Source organism: Drosophila bipectinata, chromosome XR (assembly GCF_030179905.1).
Source record: "Drosophila bipectinata strain 14024-0381.07 chromosome XR, DbipHiC1v2, whole genome shotgun sequence".
Taxonomy (NCBI): Eukaryota; Metazoa; Arthropoda; class Insecta; order Diptera; family Drosophilidae; genus Drosophila; species Drosophila bipectinata.
The window spans coordinates 18140322-18152051 of NC_091735.1; the positions used below are offsets into that span (position 1 = coordinate 18140322).

The window sequence follows — 11730 nt, forward strand, 5'->3', positions numbered from 1 at the left end:
TGTTTTTTATATATTTTATTTACGAATTATTTAATTAGGTGTGTAATTATTTTTTTTAGGCTTTTGGATTTGATTGTTTTATATGGAGTGCGGTTAACAAGTCGATAAATTTTCAAATGCGTAGTAAGTTTTCATCTTTAAATCATAAAAGTATTGTTTGTGGATAGTCTCTCCAATTAACGGAAGCTTATTAGGCCGGACTAGTTCATAAATAAGATACTAAAGAAGTCGGAAGCTTTTAGAGATCAAGTTCCGGGCAGACTAATAAAAATACTTACGGACAAGCGGACACGCGGACATTGCATGGTAGGGTATATTATAAATGTAGATATTTTCAATTCATCTTTTGATATGATATATTTTTAAGCTTAAAGCTTGGGAGAGTAAAAGACCAAGTTCCAGTTAGAAAAATATTCATATTCAAGATACTATATATCCCCAAGCTGATAGCTTTAAAGAGTAAGAGAGCTAGTTCTGTATAGGAACTAGAATTAACGGACAAACGGACATGCGGACACGCGGACATGACCTAGAAAGAAATACTCTCATATGGTGATGATGTTTGTTTTGCATTTTAACAAAATAATAAACATTGTCTGCAAGATCATTGTTTTCCAAAAATATTATTCCCGAAATCCCAACCCAAAAAAGCGACACGTGAGTACTTTTTCTTATATTTTTTTTTTATATTTTGCTGACGTCAAAACAAACGTCGCAACGTTTATTCTCACTTATTGGCTATGAAAAAAAAAAATATAATCAATTATAATAATTAAAATGCGCTGCACGCTCACTAAGACACAGTTAGGCACTTAGATATATAGTACATGGTATTAATTTTTTCATATATAGTATTCTTCAACAATAAATTCGCCAGGATATACATACGATTAATAGTACTTTAAGATTTAGAATTTTTTTACGTCAAATATCACTAAATCACATTGATTTTTCTTTTTTATTTTTTAAGACAATTATGTTTTTGTGATAACTGATATTTGATGAACCTGATTCCGATTTTGTAAATATTTCGTTATAACTATCTCTACTATTTATTTGGTTGAAATCATTTTGGCTCATCATTGAAGTGCGTTATAATCTCCTTGAGACTTTCGTAGGTGCCGGTGGAGAATCCTAATAGTGCCAATAGTAGGATTACCAAATTCTTGAGACAAATCCAGAATCCAGGACCTTTGTTGGCTTCGCTGCGGGTAATCAGTTCGATAACAGCTGGAAATACCAGAGCCAAAGCCGTCGAACAGAGAGCACCGATCAGCGAGATGAACAAGCCCAGAGCTGGTACCAATTCCGCAATGGACACTACGAAGAGTATCCTCTTTTTGTTTATCCTAGGATGCATTAAGGTATTCAGTTAAGGAGTACTCACATGTGATGAGAACCATTATGGTACGGAATAAAAGTTCACCGAACAGGCATCTCTTCTCCTCATCGATGCGGAAACTCTGTTTAACCCTCGGCCACATTATCTGAATGGCCACAAAGAACTGGAGAGGATACCCGAACATAACACCCATGGATACCATTGCCTTGACCACCTGCGCCAGACTGGATAGAAATATAACATTTAACAGTTGGTCCTTCTGGAGGTACAAGATTCTCATATCCTCACTCACATGGTATCGCCCAGATTGAGGGTCAGACTTCCGCCCACTTCCTCGCCCCAATTCATGTAGCCCACGGATCCGGCGAACAGGAACATGACCGATACCAAGAACATGCCCACATTCAGCACACCCAGCGTCATCTCGAACTGTTCGGTCTTGGCCATTGAGTTCTTCAGTGGCATCACCAGTGCGATGCCCTCGTAGGCAAAGATCGCTGTCCCAAAGAAGAGGGCCAACTGTGATCCATTGGTCCAGAGTGCTCGGTCCGGTATGTTCGGCAGCCCATCCCTCAGTGCATAATACAGTGTTATGGACAGGCCGAGGATCATGCAGATGTTGGCAAACAACGAGACAGGAGCCAGCCACTTCAGATTGGTAATCAGACAGCTGAGAAGTATCGGCGGCAGGGCCGCCACCATCACCAGACGGAGGTCTAGCTCGATGTCGGAGGCATGGAGTATCTTTAAAGGATCTCGATAGCAACCACAACCCTATGATATTCGACGACACCACCACTCACCTGCTTCACGTTCGTGGAAATGAAAACAAAGTAGATGCAACAGAATCCCAACTGTGTGACACAAATAAACACGTCCACCAATCGGCTCATAGTCCGGGACCAGCCCCTCAACTTGACGGGTCCATTCTCGAAACACTGTCTCACGGTGTCCGCATAATCCGCACAGATCTCCTCGCCGTGCAGATCCCGCATCTTCTTGGAACAGGCCACCAGGACGTGCTGGCAATGGATGCACATTACGGCTATGACCACGGTTAGTATCGGTGCCACCACCAATCCTCCGTTCTTGAAGGCATCCCCCATCGCAAACAGTCCAGGTCCAATGTTGCCCTTGAACAGATGGACGATCGTCTCCAGATAGCTTTGAAGCATGATTAAAAATATATATTCCTATTGGCTCATACTTTGAAATACACTTTTTGGATTTTGGATAATTTGAAGAGGCCTTGTGGTCTGGCTGTGGGTGGATGTGTGTTATGGGAGTGTGTTATCCGTTGGATGGAAATTCCATGGGGTCTTGAGAGGATTGGGCTATTATAGTACTATAGGTTGTGTATTATCCAATGTGTTGTGGGTTAGATCATGATCGGAAAGGGTTGAATGATAGATATTTTTGACGTTTGAAGCTAAGTTATCCATAGTAGACTGGGAGTGGTGAGTGGAGTGGGTTATAATAGGATCTTGAGATGTGGGCTTTAGTTTGTCCAATATTTAAGGGTTAGAGTTCGGTTAGTGGTTTTGGCACAGGATCTAGGGATGTGGGTGTTTTCTCATAGTTTGGTTTGGCTTAGGTTAGTAAGTTTCCTTCTTTTAAGGATCTGGATCTTGATCTTCAGGATCTGGAATTTCCGGTGTTGTTTTGTTAGGTTAGGAAACCCATTGGAGTTTATGAGTTTGGGGTTCATAATAGGTTGTCGTTGTACCTTATGATAGTATATATTTTCATGAGGTTGGGAGTGGGTTATCATAGGGTCTGAGATGTAGGCTCTAATTTATCCCTTAGTTAGTTATATTTGGATTCGGTTAGTGTTTTTGGTACAGGATCTTGGAATGTGGATGTCTCCTCATAATTAGGGTTCCGGTTAGTAGGTTTATGGTATTCCCCCATAAGCGTAGAGTATCTGCTTGGGAGTTCTTTCTTTTGAGGTCTTCAGGAACAGGATATGTCGGTGCTGCTTAGTTAGGTGAGGAAACCCCATTGGAGGTTATGGGTTTGGGATGATATTAAAATCCATTTTCATAGGGTTCGTGGAAGATTAGGTGAAAGGATAGGAAGTCCATTCAGGGATGTTATTTTTGAAGGTTTATTGGTGAAGCTTTGTTAGACTTAAGCCTATTCTTAAACTAATTTTACAAATTAAATAAAAGCACATATGAGGAAACTTAAATTTCTAGGTTAGTTATTGGAATGCAGCGCATTTTGAGGTTAGGTTATCCAATAGTGGGTTAGTTCTAGGAAGGGATGAAGCAGTATTCCAGTTGGGTTTGATGGAATACATGTCATAAGCAAGTTGGTTGGTGGTTAGTTGGTTGAGTATTTACCACAGAGGCTCTATCATATATGAGGACACATGAATTTTTAGGTTAGTTATTGGGATGCACGGCATTTGAGGTTAGGTAGCTGTAGGTAGGTAGCAGGGATTGGGTTTTGAGCAGGGATTAAGCAGTATTCCAGTTGGGTTTGATGGAATACATTTCATAAGCGAGGTGGCGGATATCCAATCTTGTTTTGGGTTAGTGGTTATTTAGTTGAGTCTCTGCCACAGAGGCTCTATCATATATGAGGACACTTGAATTTGTAGGTTAGTTTTTGGGATGAAGGGCATTCTAAGGTTAGGTTATCCAATAGTGTGAAGCTGGGTTAGTCATAAGCGAGGTGGGGGATATCCAATCTTGATTTGGGTTAGTGGTTAGTTGGTTCAGTCTCTACCATAGATGCTCTTCAGGTGGTCATACCTGGTGAGTGGATGATAACCCTTGTTATGGTTATTACTTCCGGCATTCCCGGGTGGATCAACTGCAACTACCTTGCCACAGGCCGTCTCTTCGTATCCTCCTTGCTCGTTCACATTGCGCCGCTTGGTAGTGGTTATGTTTTGTATCTGAATGTGTGCCTTTAAAGTAAAATATACTCATGTTTGTTTAATATAATTAAAGGTTTATGTAACTCTTGTCGCTCTCATTCTTAATTGACTGAAGAGAATCGTCGAGTGCTTCCGCTTGTCCATCTCCATGATCAAGTTCAGAGACGAAGATTTAATCGGCAAGCCCACAGATCAACTTGTGCCCATTCAATTCCACTTGACTTAAGTGGAAGTAAGTGTGGGATGAATGGAATATTTACATGGGCCTTTCCCCACCCGATTCCATATTCCATCCCCATTATAACATTGTAAATCATGGCTAATTAAACGGATTGATAAAAGCCGAAATACAAAGCAAATGCTATCACTCTCCTATCGAGTCTATCTATATCTAAATGTGTTTATTTTGTGGCCCAGATAGTCCCAACAACTTTGCCAAATTATATATATACATATATATATATCGAGCACGTGCCTGTCTCGATCATTACAACCTCAATGAGGTCTAGATAAGTTGTATAGTACCAATTGCAATCTCACCAAATGCGTTGTTCAGATTCTAATTGAATTATGAGTATGGGAAAAATGTCAAGTGCCAAAGTCTGTACGATATTTCATATCTTGAAAGCCATTTAGTTCGTGACTTTATTGTGAAATTCAAGCCCCTCTTCTGAATCGAAAACCCACTATGGAAATTAATTAACCCTTAAGTAAGTAATAGGAAACCTTCCCCCCTCATTAGGCACGTTCATTCATAATATTCTAGTGATAGCTTATCAGCCCAAAAACAAAAGAAATTATGACTGCAATTAAGAGGGCATTCTAGAGATTCAATGATACTCTGGATGATATTTATTGGCCACTTATTGAATGATCTTGTTGCTAAGCCTTATCGATGCCACCCAAAACTCATCTCGAGTGTTATAAATAATGGTTAAAGCTATCGCTAACTGATTTTGATTTCAAATGCCTCTCATTTTCATTGTAAAATGGAAAATAACAACTATATCATACCATACCATACCATACCATACCACATGTCGTATACGCAATCTCGTGTATTGGCGCCGTATGACGTATGGCTGTTTGTGGAGGGGAATTTTTTATGTCGAGAGACTGTGGTCTAGTCTAGTAGTAGTACTCCACTTTTGGTATCCCGAAACCTTGTGCAAATCTAGACAATCATTTTTTTTTTTTGCTTTTTTTTATTATTTTTTGATTACGCTTATCGGCAGCTAAAGCAGTTAGAGCCAAGTATAAATTGTCATAATCACATGCCCTGAATATCGAGGCCTCTCGATTGTGGTAACTAGTTTGGTCTAATTTATTGTTCAATTATTGGGTATTATATATATATTAAAAAAAATAAATAAATATGAAAGTTTACATTTGGAATTTTTTAATAAGGTCTCCTAAGAAAAAAAAACAATAGTTTTCTATAGTTTCCTATAATACAAAAAAGAGCATACAGAATACAACTTTTAACAAATATATTAAAAACCTAAAGAAACCATTAGTTTCTCATTATTTTAATCAAGTTTTAGGTCTCAACTGTTCAACACTCTATTAAATAAGGTCTATTTAGATGACAGATAGAACAGCCTTGAAGTGCGTAACGCCACCACCTGCCACCCACTCCCCCTAATCTCCCCACTAGCCCTCCCTCTTAACCCATGGCTGCCCATTGGCAAACTGTCAAGAGGGCCGACACTGATATTATTTATTTATGTATAGTCTCGTTTTTTTTTGTGATTTTTTTTTTTCGTTTTTAATTTTTTGTTGGTTCTTGGTCCCTCTTGAATTAAGAAATATGTCTTTTGAGTGGAAAATTTTCCACAGCGGACAAGTTTCGATTGGTATGGTCGGTGGTCGGTCAATGGGGGGTTCACTGCACTTGGAACAATCCAAATACAGAAGAATACAAATCAAAAACGGGAAAAAATTATTAATTTCTCTTTTATTAATGTTGCCGGAAATGTGACAAGTTCAATGAGAGCTTTGATTGGTTTTTATTGGCAAAGCTTTTGTTGATGCATTTTTTTTGTACAACTTGTTGGAATATGAAATATATGAGAAATTATCAGGAATTTAAATACATTTCTGTTTCATAATTTTCTGTATATTATAAATACTTTTTTCAAGTGTATATCTATTGTGTTCTTTTTTTCAGTTACATATATATAGTAACTTGTCCCAGAACCAGTTCTAACCTTGATCAAACCAAAGTGTCTGTGAATTTTCTCGCTTATTTGCATTTTTATGAAAAAAAATAAAAAAATAATAAATTAAATATAAATTTGAGTAATTAATCCCTTAGGTGTAATAAACCAGACGTAGACCAGGGGGGTCTACGGATTGTAAATCATGGCTAATCTTTTATTACCAATATGTGAACCGAAAACTGATCATAAATCTATAAAAAGATAAGCCCAAAAATGCGTACTAATCAATGAATTGGCTTAAAACGGAAGTTTTGGTTATTAGGAATTAATAAACTTAGTCTCTGTTTTAAGATATAATTAGAAAAAAACTTTTGTCTTTTATTTTAGTAACAGTTTTTTTTTGGTAATATTTTATTTATTTTTTAAGCTTGACTTTGTACTTGAATTCTTCTGTCTTTGGTGTTTGTTGTGCTTTTGCTTTTGTTTTGCCGGCAAAAAAATAACTGGTTTTTTTTGGGGGTCTTGGCTGTTTTTTTTTCTTTTTTTTAAATACGTCGTAATTTTTATGTGAATGGGTTACATATAAAAAGAGTTCTTTTTGGGTTATAGTACATATCTTAATTTTAATTACACACCTCGGCATCCATTTTTGTTGTAGCTGCTTGTACTGTTCTTGTTGTTGTTGTTAAAGAACTCGGTCAAAGCAAAAATAAACAAATAATAAAAATAAAAAAAAAAACAGACAACAAAACACTGAGCGAAAGAGAAGCTAACACACAAAACACACACGCACACACACTCGCTATATTTGATTTATTTTTGTTGAGACTGCATTTAGATATTTTCGAATAAAATGTATTTAGGATGCGGATGCGGCTAATTGAATTTTATTTTCAAGAATCAAGAATCAAGTTTTGAAGAATTCAGTTTTTCTTCTGTGTTCTGTGTGCTAATCGCTCCACGAAATATTCAAGACTGACGACGCCACCGGCGAATCGCCGACCAACGCTTCTGGCTGTCAAAGCGAGAAGGAGCGATGCCCCAACTGAGAGCCGGCATGTGTGCGTGTGTGTGTGTGCGTGTGTTTGTGTTTGTTTTTGGGAGAGTGGGAGGCAGGCAGCTGTTCTCCACACTTCGTCCCGGGCTCCCCGCATTCGCTCATTACAAAAATATTCATCACCGATACGGTGAAGGGAAAGAGACAGGCTGTCAATCAGCTGTTCTTATAAAGAAACCGGGATCGTAATGGCTATAGCCCCCAACCCCCTCTCCTTTGGGGCAATGCAACTTTCTCCTTGGTGTGCTTATCACACCACAGGTGGCGTTGCACACCGTGCCGTGAAAACACTTGTTGAATGAAAATAAATGTTTTCTATGAATTCTTGAATGAGGTATGGTTTCCGATAACCAACCAGCTGGTACTTGAAACGTAAGAAATACTTCAAATGCCATAGAGACATGTTTAAATTATAAGTAATGGAATATTTTTAAGAAATTAAAGGCATATTATATAAATCATAAAATTACTTTATTAGAATCTATCAATATTTTTGGCATAAAACTTAGATGCTTTGAAAAAAAAAGCTTTCAAAATATTCATTTTTTTTTAGGTTCCTACAAGATTTACAAATTCCTTCTTTCATATTTCTTTTTTTCAAACACTTTTCCTAAAAACGCCCTTAAGTAGACTATAGATTATTTCATAAAATTCCAAAAAAAAAATACAAAGGAATCTGATTTTTCCATTCAAAAAATACTAAGATTACAAAAACAAATTTTATGATTAAATAAAAACCGTATACATATGTATGTATGTTTAAAACATTAATTTCATTTACCTTAATAAACCTTAATAAAAAAGTAAACCTTAATAAAGGCTTTCATCTTACCAAAAATTAATTGTAAAAATTATTAGATCTATTGTATAATATAAATTTAATTTAACAATTTTTTCAAGTGTATATTTTCAGTTAACTTTCATTTTTCCGACTTGATCACACTAATGGATCGTTTAATTTATGTTTTATTATTATTGATTTGTTTAAAAATAAACTAAAGCAAAAGAAAATGTCACAAAAGGCGGTGTGAGAACAAAGAATAAACGTTATATATGAAATTACACTATAAAAAATTAAAGAAAACTTGTTAATTTTTTTTTAATAATTAATAGTAATTTTTCCAGTGTTCAATTTTCTAGTAAACCTCTTTTCATTAAATTTTAATACTTTCAATATGAATATTTTCTCTCAGTGTAGCCTACATTCCAGGGCATTCTATTGCGGGACACACGCCAACTTGACGAGCAGATCGCTCAATTAACGACCCTGCTATCCTGTCCTTGGCCTTGAAACTTGACCAGAAAATAGATGAATAGCACACGCATGTCCATCATAAAGAAAAATATATAGATATATGCATAGGTAACTCTGAGAAGATCGGATATTGTACCATGATATGCCATTTTATTTTCTTGGTATTTGTAGGTGGAATGGGTCGGTTCGGTGGGTGGTATCGGGAGACTATTTTCAGCCAACCGAAATCCAATTGCCCTTGCCAGATCACATTTTGGGTCGGGCGATTCAATGAAAAAAAGCTAAAAACGTGATGGATAGTACACTCTCTTTGAAATACACTTCATATGAAATGTAATGGTTTAAAAAAAATTCTATATATGAGAAATTATTAGGAATTATGATAAGTAAAGTCAAAATAATATTTAAAAGAACTATTTTTTATTTTGAAGGGTATTTAAAGTCGGGTACTTAAGTTAAGATACTCGTCATCAATTTATTTCTTTGCTATTTTGATCAGTTTATCATTCTGTCAAAATAATGAAAGAAAAAAAAACAGAATAAGACCAGAAATTGGTGAAATTCTTATTATTTTTGTTGCTTTTCAAATTAAAAGTCATTGAACCTTTGGGTATTATTGATGCTTGTTGGTTTTTATAAGTGTATTTAATTCTTTTATTCTAATTCACAATTATTATTATTATTTATTCATTCACAATTTTTAGTCTAAGTCTAAGGACAAATATTGTCAATTTTTAGAAAACATTTTATGGCTAAGAGAAATGTTTTATGATTTTTTTAAACTTGTAAAACACCTTGACCCAATTTTGTGCAAAATTTATGAGTTTTATATTATGAGTTATTTTAGGATTTATTTTAAGAATAAAACAAGCTTTTTAGATATTTGATATTAGATATTAGATATTAGATATTAGATATTAGATATTAGATTAAATATTAAATATTATATTAAATATTAAACATTAGATAGATACTCGTAGATATTAGATATTAGATAATATTTTTCCAGCCTTTTCGAAAGCCATCTTCTTCGATAATAATAATAATTCTTAAAATACTTTCGCTTTCAACTTCTTAACTCATTCAAAACCTGTAACTCTTACAAGACTCTATAGCTCTTATATCTCCATATCTTTTCGGAACTACTGACATGCTTGGTTTCTGGTTCGTATAAAAAAAATAAATAGAAAACTTGCAATTAAAAAACTTTGTTTACGTTTTGGTTGGTTTTTCTTTTGTTTATTTTTTTTTATATTATTCTGTGGATTATTGTTATTAAAAACTTTGAGCCAGGCCCCCCGATTTCTTTGTCTTTAAATTGAGGTATTAAGTTGGGGCTTGGAAACGTTTAACGTTTTTTAGTGACGCTCCAGTAAGTTTTAAATTCAACAAATTGCAGCTACCTTAGTGGTTGTAATTACCAAGTGACAGTCACTTCTGTGGGGTCACTGCCACTGACACTCACTGTCACTGGGGAAAGTCACCAACAACTTATACTACAATACTTACATATACATATATATATATAAAGCTCCAAAAAAAATATAGACTAAAATAAAAAAAAATTATGAATTTAATTGCAGAATACTTAGAAAGTGAAAGATCTGAAGACGGTCGCGGATTTATAGACATTGTCGCCATATCCGAACTGGAAATCTTAATGTCTTTATTTCGGTTTCAGGTGACTTGTTTTAAAAAAAATCATATTTTTTTGAAAATTCATAAAATTGTGTACTCCAAAATACTTCTTAAAAAATAACGAAATATATTTTGAAAGTCCCCCAACTTCTTAAATCACTTATCTCTTGCTTATTTAGTTCAATTTCCCTCCCTGTCACTTTTCGTTTTGGGTTTACCTTTCCAATCCCGTTCCGTCCCATCTTCTTCCTGGAAATCCCCCTGGCGATATGCCCTCCCCCTGCCCCTCCGCCCCGCCCCTTGGACAAGTCCGACCAGATCCTCTCTAGAATGGCAAGCCAGAAGTGGGACACTCCATGCCACATGCTTCAGTGACAACCAAATGACCTGGCTGCCTTACTTGCCGCATGAGGCATATGCGGCATGCGGCATATGAGGCATGTGGCATGCGGCATGTGGATTGTGGAGCCACCACCTGGCGCTGCTATCCGATCTTCCAATTGGCTGAATAGAACCCGGGAGCCACTGGAGCCAAGAATCGTACTAAACAGTGAGAAAAATAATGTGAAATAGTGACTATGACTATTTTAGTAATAGGTATTAAAATAAAAATTAAACTAGAAATAGTATTTAAGTTCAAGTTAAATTTGAAAATTAAATTTTAATAAATAAATACCCAAGAATAGGTTTTCTTTTAAAAGAGACCTTTTCTCTGGAGTGTTATTCAAGTCATCTTATATTTTAAACAGTTACAGTGGAATAAAATGCTATTTTTATGTGCAAATTTATATTAAAAAAGGATAAGGGATTTATTATGGTCAATATATTTTAATAAGGGATTAATATTTATTATTAAATAAATATTTATTTATTCTTTTTACTAATTATGAATTATTAAAATTGATTAAAATATAATATTAAATGACAGCTTGTAGGATTAATGTTTTGAGCCTTTTCCTAAAATACAATATTTAAAAATATAAATATCTTAGCTTTAAATAAGTTATTTCTCTTAAAAAATCGTAGATAAATATATATTGGATTACTTTTAAATAATTTTTGAGTTTTCAGTTAAGATAGTGCATATTTTTTTATAGAAAATAAATAGTTATTCATGTTTTTCAAGCAACCACATCAAAAAAATTATTGAAATTGTATTAATTTCATACATTTTCTTAAAAATATAAGCATTGTTAGTTATTTACTGTTTTATTGTTTTATTTAAAAGCTTTATTAAAGATTTTATTTATTTATTCTTAGAAGATTTTTGAAAAATATTTTTTGAAAGACACAAATACATATATTAAAACTTAGAATTTTGTTCCTATTACTTTGATGCCATTTCTTACCTTTACTACTTTTAGTTTATATTTAATTTCTATTATGTAT

At 34.7% G+C, this 11730-nt stretch overlaps 1 protein-coding gene across 1 annotated transcript; it reads right to left on the reverse strand.

The window, feature by feature from the left end:
* Positions 1-939: 939 nt before the first annotated feature.
* Positions 940-7359, reverse strand: LOC108131911 (proton-coupled amino acid transporter 1). Its single transcript, XM_017251024.3, has 6 exons — positions 7027-7359; positions 4102-4259; positions 2146-2506; positions 1635-2086; positions 1388-1566; positions 940-1320 (listed from the first exon to the last, which is right to left on the reverse strand). Exons 1-6 carry the CDS (start codon positions 7036-7038, stop codon positions 1067-1069), a joined length of 1416 nt encoding a protein of 471 aa, XP_017106513.2. The 5' UTR covers positions 7039-7359; the 3' UTR covers positions 940-1066.
* Between the last annotated feature and the right edge of the window lie 4371 nt (positions 7360-11730).